We start from the raw sequence: 16,213 nt of genomic DNA on the forward strand, positions 1-16,213 counted from the left end.
AGACGTGTAGCCGTGGGGATTTGTGTTGTGCAGCTGAGTTGTGGCCCCCTTCTGCGAACCTCCAAAGAACTGTGCTAAGGGGACAAGCAGATAGCATTTGGGAAGTTTGTCAGGAACCAGGGATATAAACAGGTGTTTCATGCAAAGTGCATTTCCTCTGGTTGTGTAGTAGCCTCTGAGGTCGGTTCAGCAGAGCTTTGCTTTATTTGAAACCTACCCCATGATGGTGAGGGCAGCAGCTGTCTCTGCACATAGGGGAGAGGTCTGGGGGAAGGGGATCTGTCCTGGTCACATCCCAACCTTTCTTTTGTTGCATTCCCTGTATTTATATCCCAGTGGTTAGAGAGAGGATGATGAGAGAGGAACGGAGATTGGATGAGTATGGAGAGAGTTGGAAGCTGAGATGGAGGCAGGCCTGTGTGAATCCCCACACAGGCAGGATCCCCGGTCACCGAATGACTGTCATTTTAATGGAGGCAGTCATGGGAAGAGTTTGATGATGTTCCCAGTATCAAATCATGCCTCTGACCATGGCTTCATTTAGCTAGAGAAAGACAGATGGAAAGAAAGATGTTTCCATCAGCATCTAAAACCAAGAAATAATTTGAGAGTTCTCAGAATAATTTGGTAAGTAACTTATGCTGTATCTTATAGCACTTGGCAAGCAGTTTTATAATAAATAGAGGTTAGCGTAGTAGGATAATAAAAGAATGTATTTGAAATTTGGGGCTTATATTGATTTATGTAACAACTTATATTCCTGGTAAGAGCATAAGAGTTGGAATATTACTGCAAGGGACGAGGGTGTTGAAAATGGTGACAGCAGGTGTGTAAGGGATTGCTATCACAAGTAGGTGAGGTAGGAAGAGAAGGGGATCCTCTGGTCTTAGCAGAGTCATCTTGGAGGGATTTAGAAGATCCCCAGATTACTATTAACTTTTCTACTAATTTGGGTTTGCTTTCTGAACAGATAGAATCAACTCTGGAGGTGAAGTGGAAAGAGAGCCTTTGCTATCAGACAGGCTTGGGCTTACGTGTTTGCTCTGACATTCCTTAGATCTGTAACCTTGGAGCACAGTATAGAGCCTGTTTGGATTTCAGCTCTCTCACCTGTTATGGGGAACCAGTAGCTGCCCCATGGGTTGTTTTGAAAACTAAATGAAATATGTGTATGGGAGGCATTTCTTACTTTGTTTGGCACATCACCGTTAACAAATGTTTGTTCTCTTCCCTTCTGGAATTTAGCAGGATTAATCTGTAATAGTGTGCTAAATTAAATTTATCTTCATTTTGGATTAAAAACTCAGTAATATTTATTTTCTGGACACATACCCTTCAGTGCTGAAGTATAAGCCCTGCTGAAATAGACAATGTCCATTTAGACAAAATCCAAATTAGTGAACTTGTGTTTACATTTTATTATTGGTAGTATAATTGGATATACTGTACAACGCTATGGCTTATGGATATATTTTCGGTGTTTAATTTATGTATTTGAGGGTAGATTTTTTAGCCAAGTGGCATGTGAATCGAGCCTACATCTGATTTTACTTTAACATTTCCGGGACCTCATAAAGCTACCTTTTGAAAAAAAAAATCTGGTGATATTCTTAAAATAGCAATAGGGGCACCTGGGTGGCTCAGTCAGTTAAGCGTCTGACTTTGGCTTGGGTCGTGATCTCATGGTTTGTGGGTTCTGTGCTGACAGTCTGGAACCTGCTTTGGATTCTGTGTCTCCCTCTCTCTGCCCCTCCCCTGCTCATGCTCTGTCTGTCTGTTGTCTGTCTCTTTCTCTCTCTCTCAAAAACATGGGGCGCCTGGGTAGCTGAGTCGGTTAAGTGTCCGACTTCGGCTCTGGTCCAGATCTCACGGTTCGTGAGTGCGAGCCCCACGTCCAGCTCTGTGCTGACAGCTCAGAGCCTGGAGCCTGCTTCAGATTCTGTGTCTCTGTCTCTCTCTGCCCCTCTCTCTCTCTCAAAATAAACAAGCATTAAAAGAAAAAGGTTTTAAAAGGGATCACTTTTAAAAAAATGAATAAACATTAAAAGAATTAGAAAAATAGTTAACAAATGTAATTTTTAAAAACTGAGATACAATTTATACACCATAAAATTAACCCCTTTAAATTGTGTAGTTCATTTTTAAAAACAAATTTTTAACGTTTATTTACTTTTGAAGGAGAGAGATACAGAGTGTGAGCAGGGGAAGGGCAGAGAGAGAAGGAGACACAGAATCTGAAGCAGGCTTCAGGCTCTGAGCTGTCAGCACAGAGCCCAGTGTGGGGCCCAAACCCACAAACCGTGAGATCATGAGGAGCTGAAGTCAGACGCTTAACCGACTGAGCCACCCAGGCCCCTGTAATTAATTGGTTTTTACTGTAACCACAGGGTTGTGTTGCTTTCACCACTGTCTGATTCCAGAATGTTTTCATCACCCTGTAGTAAGGACATGCCCTACTCATTAGCAGTCACTGCCCATCTTGCTTTCCCCCAGCCAAGCCTAGGCAGCCACTATTTGACATGGATTTGCCTATTCTGGATATTGCATAAATAGAATCATACAGTATGTGGTCTTTGTGTCTGGCTTTTGTCACAGCATGATGTTTTCTTTTTTTTTTTTTTTAATGTTTTGTTTATTTCTGAGAGAGAGAGACAGCGTGAGCAGGGGAGGGTCAGAGAGAGAGGGAGACACAGAATCTGAAGCAAGCTCCAGGCTCTGAGCTAGCTGTCAGCACAGAGCCCGACGCGGGGCTTGAGCCCACAAACTGTGAGATCATGACCTGAGCTGAAGTCGGACACTTAACTGACTGAGCCACCCAGGTGACCCACAGTGTAATGTTTTCAAGGTACCCATATATATCCTAGCATGTATCAGAACTTTATTCCTTTTTAAGGCTCAGTAAGATTCTCTTGTACGTATATACCACATTTTGTTTATCCATCCATCGATGGACATTTGGGTGGTTTCTGCTCTTTGGTTATTGTGAACGATACTGCTATAAACTTTTGTCTACAAGCCTTTATGAACCCGTGCTTCCAGTTTCTTGGCCATATACCTAGGAGTGGAGTTGCTGGGTCATAGGGCAGGCGATTTTTTAAAACACTGAAAGCCTGGAGAGAAAGGTGAGTTAAGAGTGAAACCTCTGCCTGGTCTGTTTGCCTTTCTTTATATATGGTTTTTGATAGAGATTCGGACTGGATGTACACTGCATAAATATCGTAAGAATAAATAAAAATAATCAGAAGCCTTTAATTGGGTTTCCTTGTATATGTTCTAATAGGAGAACATGGAGAAAAATAACAAATTACATAAAAGCAACCTACAAACTTTTACTGGCAACTGATTCTGTAAATAATTCTAATTGGATTTCATCCAAGGCAAAAGCAGAAGGGGAAGGCATTGTTTGATGGAATATGGCAGTAGGTTGAAATTTTTCACCTTGGGGATTGTTCACTGAAAATAGCGGATGTCCTTTTTATCAAGTTGAAACATAACTTGTTTAAACATCCTTTTACCTAGATGTGACCAAAAATGCTTTTCAGTGTTTGGGGCCAGATGTCCTTGAACTTTCTGTATGGTATATCATGAAACCTAATAACCATGGAGCAGAAATATCCACCTCATCCCTGAAGTAACTTTAAACAAACACATTCCCACAGACAACTTAGATGGTGACTAGATACACTTGAAAATGTAATGTTTGACAGCCATCCACACTAATATAGATTGACACCACAGGTGGATTTCGAGGGCTGTTGAGCTGTATCTCCCCCCCACCCCCAAAGTAAAAGTAAATCTGATACCTTGAAGACCTTGAATTCTGACCTATATATCAGTTTGAACTTTCTCTTACAAGGATATTTCTTAATGGAATTAAATCCAAAGTACTATAAATTAAGTAAAATTAGATAATTCTGAACATTTGAATACCAGATTTTAAAATAGTTTTGTCAAAGCACTTACAGTTTCCTAAAACCAGGGAGGAAGACCAGGGAGAGATTATTTTGAAGAATTTACTAAACATTTGAGTCTCTTCTCAAGGTGTCTTCGGGGTGGGGAGAGGAGAAAGTTGTGAAGGCATCATTCATTCCCTCAAAACTCTTGGGTGTAAAAAATGGGTGTTCATAACTCAGAGCTGGCTGACACATTTAGCTGAAGTCTAAGTTTTGTGTAGTGGGTATGAACAAATGCCTTGACTGGATGTATCAGAACATTTCAAATGTTTTTTACAGGGAGAAAAAGATTTGAGAAGGCAACATAGGCACAGAATAGCACGGAATTATGAAAGTATATAGTGTGAGAGCCTAGAGAATAAAGTTAAAGTGTTGAGAATAGCTGAATTGGGGATTTATGTGGGGGAAAAGTTTGGGAAAAAGTGAGTGTGTTTTATATGGACTTGAATGTAAGGAGGCAGATAAAGTGGGAAGGGCATGAGCTTCTGGATTGTAAGAATGTTTTTTTACTTGGCAACATGGGTGAATTTCTTAATTTCTTCTGGGTCTTGATTCATCGATAAAGGAGGGATGATAATACCATCATGTAAGGTTATAATGAACATTAAAAAAATGGATGTAAAGTACCAGATCTATTATCTTCTGTATAACTGACACTCAAGACTTAGTAAGCTACTACTGATATTTTGTTTACATTGTTTTAAAGTTTTGTTGGAGGCTTCTGGGTATGTATGCAAAAGAATAAAACGCAGGGACTCGGAGATGTTTGTGTACTTATATTCATAGCCACTCACATAGGTGGTGGTGTTGGTTACACCACAGTGTGAATGAAGTACACATTTCAAAATAGGTAAAATGGTAAGTTTCGTGTTGTCTACCCTATTTGGTGAGTTTAACACTGTTGCGTATGCATTTATTTGTAAGAATGTAAATATTTTAGCAACAACTTACTACTGATTTTTATGTCATTCAGAAGTGCTTTGTTGCAGAAGCAAATGACATTCCTGTTTTGTTGCCATATAATTTAGTTTCACTAAATAGATTTTTTTCTTTTTGACATGTCATCAGGAAGATTCGTTCCTACCATTCTGCATTTGAAAAGTACCATAGAGATCATTGTGTCTAGCACTGCTGTTGTACAAATGAGGGACGGGCCTGGGGGTTGGTTGTCCTTAGTTGATTTTATTAATTACAAATCATTTTAAGAATATATTCATTGGAACCATTTTCCATGTTTGAAATGGTTCATGTGGATAAAACAGCTGTACAGTTGATGGATTTTGCCAAATATATTTTTCCAGTCAAAGTGTTGTTTCACTGTATGGTCTCCCATGGATAGCATCTTGGTTAAATAAAGTCCATTAAGAATCAGTAATCATTTTTTTTTTTAATTTTTTGTTTATTATTTATTATTGAGAGAGAGAGACAGAGCCTGAGCAGGGGAGTGTTAGAGAGAAAGGGAGACTTAGAATCTGAAGCAGGCTCCAAGCTCCGAGCTGTCAGCACAGAGCCTGACGTGGGGCTCAAACTCATGAACTGTGAGATCATGACCTGAGCCAAAGTTGGATGCTTAACCAACCAAGCCACTCAGGTGCCCCAGGAATAGTTTTAAAAATACTGGTTTGCTTTTTCACTGCTTGTTCCCCCCTCCCGTTGTTGAACTCTGAAACTTAAAATTACTTATTTTGATTATGCAAGGCATTTTACCTGTATGGTCTCTGTACTAAATTTAGCTCCGTTTCTACCTTTGCATGTCTCACCACTCCTTAAAGGACTTCTAAATAAAGCCACATCTACTCTGGAAACTTATCCTTAAGCATCATGACGAAGGTCCTGGAATTTTAGTCTTGAACAGGATCAAGTTCTTCGATACGAATTGACACAATTTGCCCTTGCCAATCTCTGTAAGCAAACTAGTGCAATATAGTGGTATTTTTTCTAGAATCACTAGAATGACTTAAGCCACCTTGCTTAATGCTGAGGTGGTTAGACTCCTTTTGATGTTGTTTTAACTTTTTAATATTTATTATATTTAATATTTATTTTTGAGAGAGAGGGAGAGCCTGAGCAGGAGAGAGGGGCAGAGGGTGAGAGAGAGAGAGAGAGAGAATGAGAGAATCGTAAGTAGGCTCCACACTGAGGAGGGCTCGATCTCAATGACCCTGGGATCATAACCTGAGCCAAAATCAAGAGTTGGATGCTCAACCAGCTGAGCTACCTAGATGTCCCCAGATGATGTTTTATTTATTTATTTTAATTTTTTTAATGTTTACTTAATTTTTTTTTTAATGTTTTTATTTCTAGGAGAGAGAGAGAGACAGCGTGAGCAGGGGAGGGTCAGAGAGAGNCCCTCCACATGTTGTTTTAAGTAGCAGGTTTCCGTTTCTCACTGTTGGTAATCATAGTGTGTGTATTATGTTTTAATTTTTTATTCTCTATCTTATTTTGTGGGGTTTTTTTTTTCAAACTGAGCACTTCCCTGTTAATTGACTGTTCCCTGTTAATTATAAAACATAATTTAAAATAATTAAATGGTTTTTCAATAATGGATCTACCTCTTTTAATCATGGTTTTTGTGTGTCTGTGCAGGACAGGCTAAGCGCCAGGTATAGGACTGTGCACAAGGTAGTTGTGGTGTTGCCCTCCTAGCAGGATAGTACTAGACATTAGATAAGGAGTTTTACATGATTGAAATACAGCTTTGATTAGTGCCAGAAAGGAAAGGCACACGGTACCAGGAGAACATCTAATAGGGATTTGGCTTAGAATGGGGGTTGTCAGAGTCCATTTCTTCAGAAGATGATACTTCATGGAACTCTAAAGGATTAGTAACAGTTTATTAGGTGAAAGAGTAAGGAGAGCACATTATGATGCTGAGGGAAGAGCATGTAAAATCTTTTGAGGCAAGGGAGGGCTCAGTATAAGTGAGGAGCTGAAAATGAAGGAGAGGTTACAAAAGTTTTGCGTTACAGGCACGTTCATACTCTGTGAATTCAGCTTAAGCATTCTGCCTTATAGCTTTTCACAGTCAGGATTCTTCAGAGAAGCCAGAGAGAGAGTGCAAGCAAGAGATTGATTTATGTGTTTGAAAGAATTGGTTCATGTGATTGTGGGGGCTAGCAAGTATGAAATTTGCAGATGAGGCTGCAAGGCTGGAATTTTAATACAGTCTCGAGTCTGAAATCTGTAGGCTGGAAATGCAGGCAAGGTTTCTCTGTTGCAGTTTTGGGAAACTGAATTCTTTGTTTAGAAGGCCTTCTTCGATGACTAGATGAACAACCTCCGCCCACCCCTATCATGGAGGGTAATCTGCTTTACTTGGAGTCCCACTGATTTAAATACTAATAACATCTAAAATTAACCATTGGGGTGCCTGGGTGGCTCAGTCGGTTGAGCGTCCGACTTCAGCTCAGGTCATGGTCTCACGGTTCATAGGTTCAAACCCCGTGTCGGGCTCTGTGCTGACAGCTCAGAGCCCAGAGCCTGTTTCAGATTCTGTGTCTCCCTCTCTCTCTGACCCTCCTCTGCTCAAGCTGTCTCTCTCTCTCTCTCTCTCAGAAATAAATAAAAATATTAAAATATTAAAAAAAAATTTTAAAGACTTGAGACTTATAAAAATGTTTAAAAAAATAAAATTAACTATTGAACACAGTATTGCCATAAGAGAATAGAGAGTAGGCTGGTTTAATTTAAGTGATAGCCTCACTTCTGGTATCTTCTACCTTGAATTGCACATTGGAATTCATGCCTTGACCATCAGATCAGCTTGAGATTATGAGTATAGATGTGATGGAGGTGGAGGGTATAATTAAGCAGGATCTTACAAGCCATGTTAATGATTTTGCTCTAGATTCTGGGAGCCATGGAGAGTTATTTGGGCTTTAAGCAGGGGAGTGATGGGATAATTCTTTATTAAAAAGGCATATATTCAGTGGTATGAGAATGAATGAGAAAAGATCAGAAGTGGATTGGGGGAGTGGTCAGGAGACTCTTAGAATTGGCAAAACAAAAAGGGGGACTGCATGTGGAAGGAAGATTGTGAATTCATCATTGGACATGTTGATTTTGAGGTCCCTCTGATGGAATTGTCAAGTATGTATTTAGATACATGCGACTCTGAGCCAGAGCTGTGAAGTTGAGGGATGGCAGGGTTAACTGAAGCCAACTGTAAGTGAATTTGAGAGAGCCTGGGGCTGATAGAGGCAGACTAAGAAGACCCGCCCAAAGAAGTAGAAAAAAGGGGAATCAGAAGATGATGCATTCACAGGGACCAAATGAAAACTTTTAAAGAATTCCTCCTTTAAGTGGTCAGACTGCTAACTGCTGCTAAGATTGAGACTGAAAGAATGTCCATTAAACTCATGAAATGGTATAATCTAAGAGCTGTTGTGGCATAGAGATGGGCTCAAACTAGGATCAAGTAGGTTGAGACACAGGAGTGAAGTTATCGAGGAATGTGGTAGCCTGCGCTTTCAGGAAATGCAGCTCTGAAGTTGAGAAGAGAGATGGGGAGTGGTTGCGAGGAAAGACAGGACTGATAGATGAGACATCTGAGTCTGTTGAGTTGACCATTAGCCTCTGATGCAGAACATGCTGTGGAACACTGAAGGGAGAATCTCTGTTAAGCTTCCTGCTGGGATTGCATCTTTATCCTGATCCTAGGTACAGTACAGCCTCAAAAGATAGAATACCTCCTCTATAATGACAGGGGAACTAAGACTATTTTTTATTTTCCTAATTCCCTATTATATTCATCAGGATCTAAAAAGAAATAAGCTGCACAGTAATTTGAACAGGTTAAGTTTAATACAAAGAATTAACTGCGTCTGAGGGGAAAAGAATTAACTGTGTTGGAGATTATCTAATGAGAGGAAAAATGTACTGTAAAGAGTAGAGGATATCAGAGGGGCAGCCACTACCCCAGGGCCTAGGCCAGGGCATCCAAGAAAGAAACACTTCTGGAAGAGTGCACCCCTCAACCCCCTGAAGGCAGGGCGCGTTGGATGGTAGAGGAGGTTGCTGGTGTGGAGCAGATAGAACTCTCTGGGAAGCCGTCTGTGGGGAGACTCCTTACCCAGGGTGGTGTGGTCCCCCGGGAAGCTGCTCCCGAGGACATGCCGCGTGCTACTGGCCACCTCAAGCACCGGGTTGCCCCACATGTAGAAGGCTGCTGGGGGGGACCCACTAGAATGGGGAAGAGCGCTTTCTCCTCCTCTGCTTTCCTTCCAGTTCTGTCTGCCAACAGAGTTCAGTACCGTGCCAGCTGGCTGGCAAAAGAGAAATGTAGTGTCCACCTCCATTATCTGAATCAGTGGAGCAGAGAGATGATAAATTGACAAGTGGCATCTATTATTGATGCTTTAAACTTTTCCCACTTTTTGCTGTAATGATTATAATGATGAATGTCTTGGCGCACAAGTCTTGCATTTAGCTCATTCTTAAGAGCTGACCATAGTAGAGCATCTGTAGAAATATAACAAGTGGTCCTTAGGTTTTGCTTTTTCTTTTTGTGTGCATGAAGTTATTTCTGGAAGGAAATGTGAAGTACAGATTGTCTTTGGGAAAGAGAAGTGGGTGGTCACCTATTCTTAAAACTAAAATTTTACAAAAATATTTTTTATTGTAAACGTAAAAGATGTTATCTATTCGGTTAAACTGAACTTTATTGTTTCATTTCTCAGCATGTTATGGTTTATTAAACAGTGTCCTATTCTATCATGTCCTGTTCTGTCCACTAAAGGCACTGATTTCTGACCTTGCTTTAACATCACTCGTGGTTCAAAATGAGTCAGGATATTTTCATTCAGTTGTTTCCTCTTACTGCTATCAAAACCAGGTCATTCACTTCCTTTTGTGTCTTTGACCTGCTGCGGCATTTGATGTGACGATACCACAGCGGGGTGAGTGTTAGCGCAGCCCGACCCATGGTGTCACGCTGGGGGCACTTGTCACAGGTGCCTGAGACCACTTGGACTCAGGATTCTCCTCGGTCCTCAGTTTGCTTTCCGGCATCAGAATTCACTCTTCTCTTGTTTCTAAATCAAAGCCTCTACAGACAATACTCAGTTTCTTAACTCAGCAGTAGTGATAAGCGTTGTAAGAAATACTTTTTCCCTCTGTCGTCTTACAGATGATACCATAATAAACTAATATTGAAAATTGTGGCCATAGAACTTAGTTGTTTTTCTTTTAATTTATGTTTGTTTTTTATTATTGTTGAGAGAGAGAGAGAGAGAGAGAGAGGGCATGAGCGTGCACACATGGGGGTGGAGCAGAGAGAGAGGGAGACTAAGGATCCTAACAAAGCAGGCTCCATGCTGACTGACAGCAGGATGCGGGGCTCAAACTCATGAACCGTGATATTATGACCTGAGCTGAAGTCAGATGCTTACCTGACTGAGCCACCCAGGTGCCCCAGAACTTAGTTGTTTTAAAACACTTGAAAAAGAATAGTACTACTTTTGACCTTTACCAAAATTTGTTTTAATTCAGCGTTAATTTTGTAGAACTTACATCTGATACAAAATTATATTACTCATTAGGTTTTTTGTTTTTAAATGTTTTTATTTTGAGAGAGGGGGAGAGAGAACATGTATAGGGGAGGGGCAGAAAGAGAGAGATTTCCAAGCGGGCTCTGTGCTATCAGTGAGTCTGTGCAGAGCCCTGCACAGGGCTTGATCCCATGAACCATGAGTCATTACCTGAGCCCAAATTGAGGTTGGATGCTTAACCGACTGAGCTACCTAGGCATCCCTGTTTTTTTTTTTAACTTAAGTTACTAAAGTGGAAAGAAGTTACCTATTTTTAGATCCATTTTGGAGTAGGAGGAGAAAAATAGTTATTTTGTATCTTGATACTTTATTCTACATTATTTAAAGTGTTTTCTACCTATTAAAATTTCAAGAAGGGTCCAAATGGTGTTAATTTTAACGCTTTATTTGATCAAATTATTATCTGTTTTGTTGCTTCAGAGAGCAAAAAATAACTGTATAGTTTCTGTGAAAGCCTAAATGATTTTTATAATAGCATTTCCTTAAATTCTTTGAACAATTTTTTCTAAAAATCTTTGACATTTCCCTGTAGCAAAGAGTAGATATTTAAGACTAATGCCACATGAAGTAGAAAGAAGAACTTGAATAGATTTGTACTTGAGCTGTCTGTAAAGTTCAGTGACAGAAATGTTTCCTCTGTTCACGCCTATCCCCAAGCAATTCTTAGTCATCTGACTACTGAATCCAGTGCTACCATTATGGTAGGCGTCCATTAAGCTCTTGATGAGCTAGCTGATGTGCAGTTTGAAGTTTGTCTTATTAATGACAGTGTGATGAATTTAGTGGTTGTTCCTTAGCCATTTTCTTGGTGTTTCAGGACTGCAGGAATATGTGGAGGCTGTCTCATTTCAACACTTCATCAAAACACGATCACTTATCAGTATGGATGAAATTAATAAACAATTGATATTTACAACAGAAGAATATGGAAAAGAAAATAAGACCGTAAGAATTGAAAATCACTTCACGTTTACTGTATAATTTATGTAACCATATAATGATCATAGGAGGTTTGCTGGCTTATCATGCTAAGAATATTGAGATGGTGGCGTTCTTTCTAAAGTGTTTCCAAGATTACCCACTAAGGAAATGGTCTTTTAAAATAGTTTTGCTAGTGGGCAGAACAAGAACAGCTATGGGTGTGTTGTGTGGGGGGGGAACAATGCTATTGACCTCAAGCGCTGTTAAGTGATGACTGTTAAGTCCACTTTTTGAGTTTATTGTGTGTTTACAATGTGCCTTTTGTAAGCACGCTATCTCATTTAATTCATTTGTTAACTGTATGAGGTAAGAATTGTTACTCTCATTTTACAAAGGAAGAAATGGGTTTAGAAAGCTTAAATAACTTCTCGAAAGCCACACAACTAATTACGTGTGGCAGAGCTAAACTTTGAAGCCAGGTGTTTTGAAACCTGAGCCAGGTGCCCTTGCCCAGCCTGCCAGTGTTCGGCACGTGTACCACAGGAGCCCTTGCACGAGTATCTACCTCACAGGAGTGTTTTACAGGATTTGCTGGAAAGGTTTTGAGTTAGGCAGTGGATAGCACTGATACATCCGTGCTCAGCAGTTAGTTAATGTAAAATTGTTATTATATAAAGTGAGAGCTGTTAGTCATTTACTAAGTTCATAAATCTCGTACTGAAAATTACGCAGCTATTCCGAATTAAGAAGAGAGAAACTTCTTTTTGAAGCAGTTTGACTTTTAAATAAATACTATTTTTACCCTGGATTTCAATATATAGTATTCAGGCAATGAAAGGGGAGACTTTGGATGTTTGATACTTCCTGAGATACCAGTACACTTAAAGGATAAAATCAGACAGCTTTTTCCTGTCTTTATTTTTCATAATTTTTCCTTTATTATTATTTTTTTAACATTACTCAGAACCAGGATGGGCAGGCAGAAGATGGAGGAAGCTGTAGAAATGTTTTCTTGAGTAGTAACTAAAATGTTAACATGAAAAGGTCAGACTTAATTTGGCATGGCAAATAGAACTTTAAGGAAGTCACGTATATATTTTCTCGGTTTTTAAAATTATATGAAGTTTATGAAGGAGGACATTCATTATTGAGAAGTAAAATTCCTGTATGCTTTTTATGTGTTTAGTGAAGATTGCATTGTGGAAAGAAGAGCCTATTTGATCCTATCTGCAGTTACCATACCCTTCTTTCAAGTTCTTTCTAATTCAAAATGAAAATACCAGGTCAAGAATGTACAGAGAAACGGAGAATAAATGCACCGTTTTCAGAACTTAGGTAGTAAATTATTTGAAGATTATGGTGTCATTATATTCACATATACTTTTCAAAATAAGATCACATTCATAAATAAATTTTCCTTTTAGTGCTAAAGATTCTTGGTCCTAAAAATTCTGGGATTTGATAGGGGTAGGTATTTTGTATTGAGTTGCCTATTGAGAATATTGTCAAAACCATTTACATTTCTCAGCGACTGACTAAAGTTCACATTCCTGAATGTGACTTTCTCCCCCTGACTGTCCTTTTAAGGGTCATCCGATACTACTTCTTACTTTAAACTTTACCCAAGGAAATGCGTCATTCATTCCTCAAACATACAACACAATTCTCACCTGCACGCCTTTGCAGTTCTCTCTGTCTAAAATGGCCCCCAGTAGAATAGCAACTTCACCTAGCTAAGCCTCATATGGACTTTTAGTAACAATTTAGGCATTTCCTCTTCCAGAAGGGCTCCAGTAGAGCGAGGGAAAAATTGTTGTGGAAAGAGGAGATTGACATGATGGTAATGGCGGTAGCAGCTAACATTTATTGAGTGTTTACTTTGTGTTGGGCATTATGCCAAGAACTTGGTAAATGTTATCTCATCCTTAAAATAAACCTCTGAGGTAGGTACTGTTATCCCATTTTACAGATGAGGAAACTGAGGTTTAGAGAGATGAAATAACTTGCCCAAGGGCATACACCTTATGAAGCAAGGTCCTGGAAGAGGTGGGAGGAGATGGGTCAAGGTCATTTGGAAGAGTTAACCTCAAACAAGAGGAGGGACAACTCATCATCTGAGACTGGAGGATAGAAGGTAAAGATGGATATGGACATAAATAAGTTTTTTTTGTTTTGTTTTGTTTTGTAGGGCTGAGGTAATTGAGAAAGCTTGTGCCAGGTGATCTGGCAAATGGCCAGGTCAGTGAAAGTAGACAGGATTGTCTGCTGAGAGTGGAGAGGTTTGGGATTGAGTAGGGGGCTAAGGAGAGCTCTGGTAATGGTTTGGAACAGTGTTTGAAGAGACAGGAGAGAGTTCTAGGAATAAGTAAAAAGGATTGGTGAGTAATTTGTACAAATTGTATAGCTCTGATTATTATTATTTTTTAGCTCTGTGGTACTCAGCCACTTGAATAAAGCACTAGCACTAGTAGATTTTAATACTGATTCAGGGTTGTTTTTTTGCTGGGCAGGTTATAATAAACAAACAAACCCACAAAGGAATCTAAGGGAACTGAGGACGATGTAACGAGAGTAATAAATCATGATGGTCAGTGCTGAGTGGGGATGGAAGAGAGGCCAGAAAGGGACTGTAAGGGACTTAGGAAAACGTGAGTGGATCACCAACCTAGAGGGCTTTATGATTTGTCGTTTAGATAACTAAGTGACCATCATGCAGTCGAGTCATCAGGCTTTGTTTTAAGAATGTTTTATTTTGTATGTCAAGCGAGGTTGGGAATGGTTGATCTTAAAATGCTACAGTATTAGATTGAGAAATTATCTTGAAGTCATTTAGTTCAGCTTTCTGCCCAGGGCATGAGTTCTTCTTGTAGCATCCCAAATGGTCACTAAACAAAAAAGATCATTTTATTTAGAGATTAGCATGACTGATCTGCTCTTGATTTTGTACTTTATAATAAATGTGATAAATGCACGTTCACTCTTTTTCACGTTGTGTTTTCTTTGTGTGTGTGTGTTTTCTTTACCAGCCCTCCTCTGATGCACAGGATAAGCAGTTTGGTACTTGGAGACTGAAAATCACACCTGTTGATTACCTTCTGGGAGTGGCTGATTTAACTGGAGAGTTGATGCGGATGTGTATTAACAGTGTGGGGAACGGGGACATTGACACCCCCTTTGAAGTGAGCCAGTTTTTACGTCAGGTTTATGATGGGTTTTCATTCATTGGCAATACTGGACCTTACGAGGTTTCTAAGAAGTTGTATACTTTGAAACAGAGTCTGGCCAAAGTGGAGAATGCTTGTTATGCCTTGAGAGTCAGAGGCTCAGAGATTCCAAAACATATGCTGGCAGATGTCTTTTCAGTTAAAACAGAAATGATTGATCAAGAAGAGGGCATTTCCTAGAATACCACCCTCAGTTGTTATTCTCTTGAGAGACCAGTTTGTAAGACTGTTATTTAGTATTTCGTTGGACTTTATTGTGGCTTTTAAATAGAGATGTTTTCAGTTGTACTTGTTTTAAATTGTAAACAAGCTGTACATAAAATTATCGAAACGAATCATTTCTTATATCTTACTCATGAAAGTTTGCATACAAATGGTTGCATATATGCCTCTCTGTATTTTTGCTGGCTACCCTCGTTGTTTATCTTTGTAATGTGAACGTGCTTCAGAGCGCACTTTCTGCCATACCTGTTTTAATTTACATTGTGTGAAGTGTGGAGTGGTAATATTTAGTGGAGGCCATTTATAATTTAAGTTGGTGATTTTGTTATATATAGAAAAGACTTCTTAGTTACACATTTGGACTTGAGCTTCCTGTTTAAATTTCTTGGTAATACTTTGTGAAGCTTCCAAAATAGGCTTCTTCCATAGAATAAGGATTAAAAGTTATTAAGTTATCAAAATACTAATTTTATGAAGTATTATAGTGAGAATTCATATTATCTTCTGGCCAGTTTTTAGGCCATTTTGAACCCATTTTAAAGAGCCTTCCAGAAAAATTGACAGATACCCAGATTTTAGTTTCTACATTTAACTTTTATCCTTTAGCACATAAAGTCTCCTAGTGAACTGGAGCTAACATAATACTTTCCCTGGTGTTTGAGTTCAGTTATATACTTGTACATACATCTGGAAAGCTGTTAGTAGGGATTATTTAGCAGTTCTTTTGTTGTCATTATATTGCATTAGGCATGTTTCTTATAGATGCATCTATAAGAAATTACATTTAAATAATTACAATGAAGTTTGAAATTTTTGAAATACTAAGTTAATTCAGACCTTTATAGTTGTCCAGTTGTGTTACTTAATAGTATAAAAAGTTGCCAAAGAAAATTTATCATGTACAATTCAGCAATAAGACAGTTGTCGACACAGTGGGGAATAACAATGGTAGTCTTTAGTAATAGTTACAATTGGAATTTGCCTACTGAAATTAGTTGTAGATTATTCCCTGTGATGTGAAACTGACTTGAGCATGACACTATTGGCTGACAACCAGACATTTCCATTTGGTTTTGTGAATTTTTAGAATCTAGATACTGGATTTTATTTTTGGAAAGATTAGCTGCTCTGTTTGCAAGACCTGATTCTTTGAAAGTGAAATTTTCCAAAAAAATATCATGTAAAAGAAAATAAAACATAGACATGCCTAATAAATTAGGTTGGTTGGTGTGTTTTGGTGGTGCTTCTTTTGGTTTCCCTATTTGAAGACACACTGCTAAAATACAGTCTCATTACATATTTCTGTTTCTTCTGCCACTTGAAGTTAAATTTATAATGTTAA

At 39.0% G+C, this 16,213-nt stretch overlaps 1 protein-coding gene across 1 annotated transcript in view; it reads left to right on the forward strand.

The window, feature by feature from the left end:
* TSNAX (translin associated factor X) overlaps positions 1-16,101 on the forward strand; it is a 30,198-nt gene extending 14,097 nt beyond the window's left edge. Inside the window, exons 5-6 of the mRNA XM_077751642.1 lie at positions 11,322-11,449; positions 14,452-16,101. Of these exons, the coding sequence (XP_077607768.1) occupies positions 11,322-11,449; positions 14,452-14,829 (506 nt within the window). The 3' untranslated portion in view covers positions 14,830-16,101. The remainder of the gene's footprint in view (positions 1-11,321; positions 11,450-14,451) is intronic.
* Positions 16,102-16,213: the final 112 nt, after the last annotated feature.

Source organism: Crocuta crocuta, unplaced genomic scaffold, assembly GCF_008692635.1.
Source record: "Crocuta crocuta isolate KB4526 unplaced genomic scaffold, BGI_CrCroc_1.0 scaffold59, whole genome shotgun sequence".
Taxonomy (NCBI): Eukaryota; Metazoa; Chordata; class Mammalia; order Carnivora; family Hyaenidae; genus Crocuta; species Crocuta crocuta.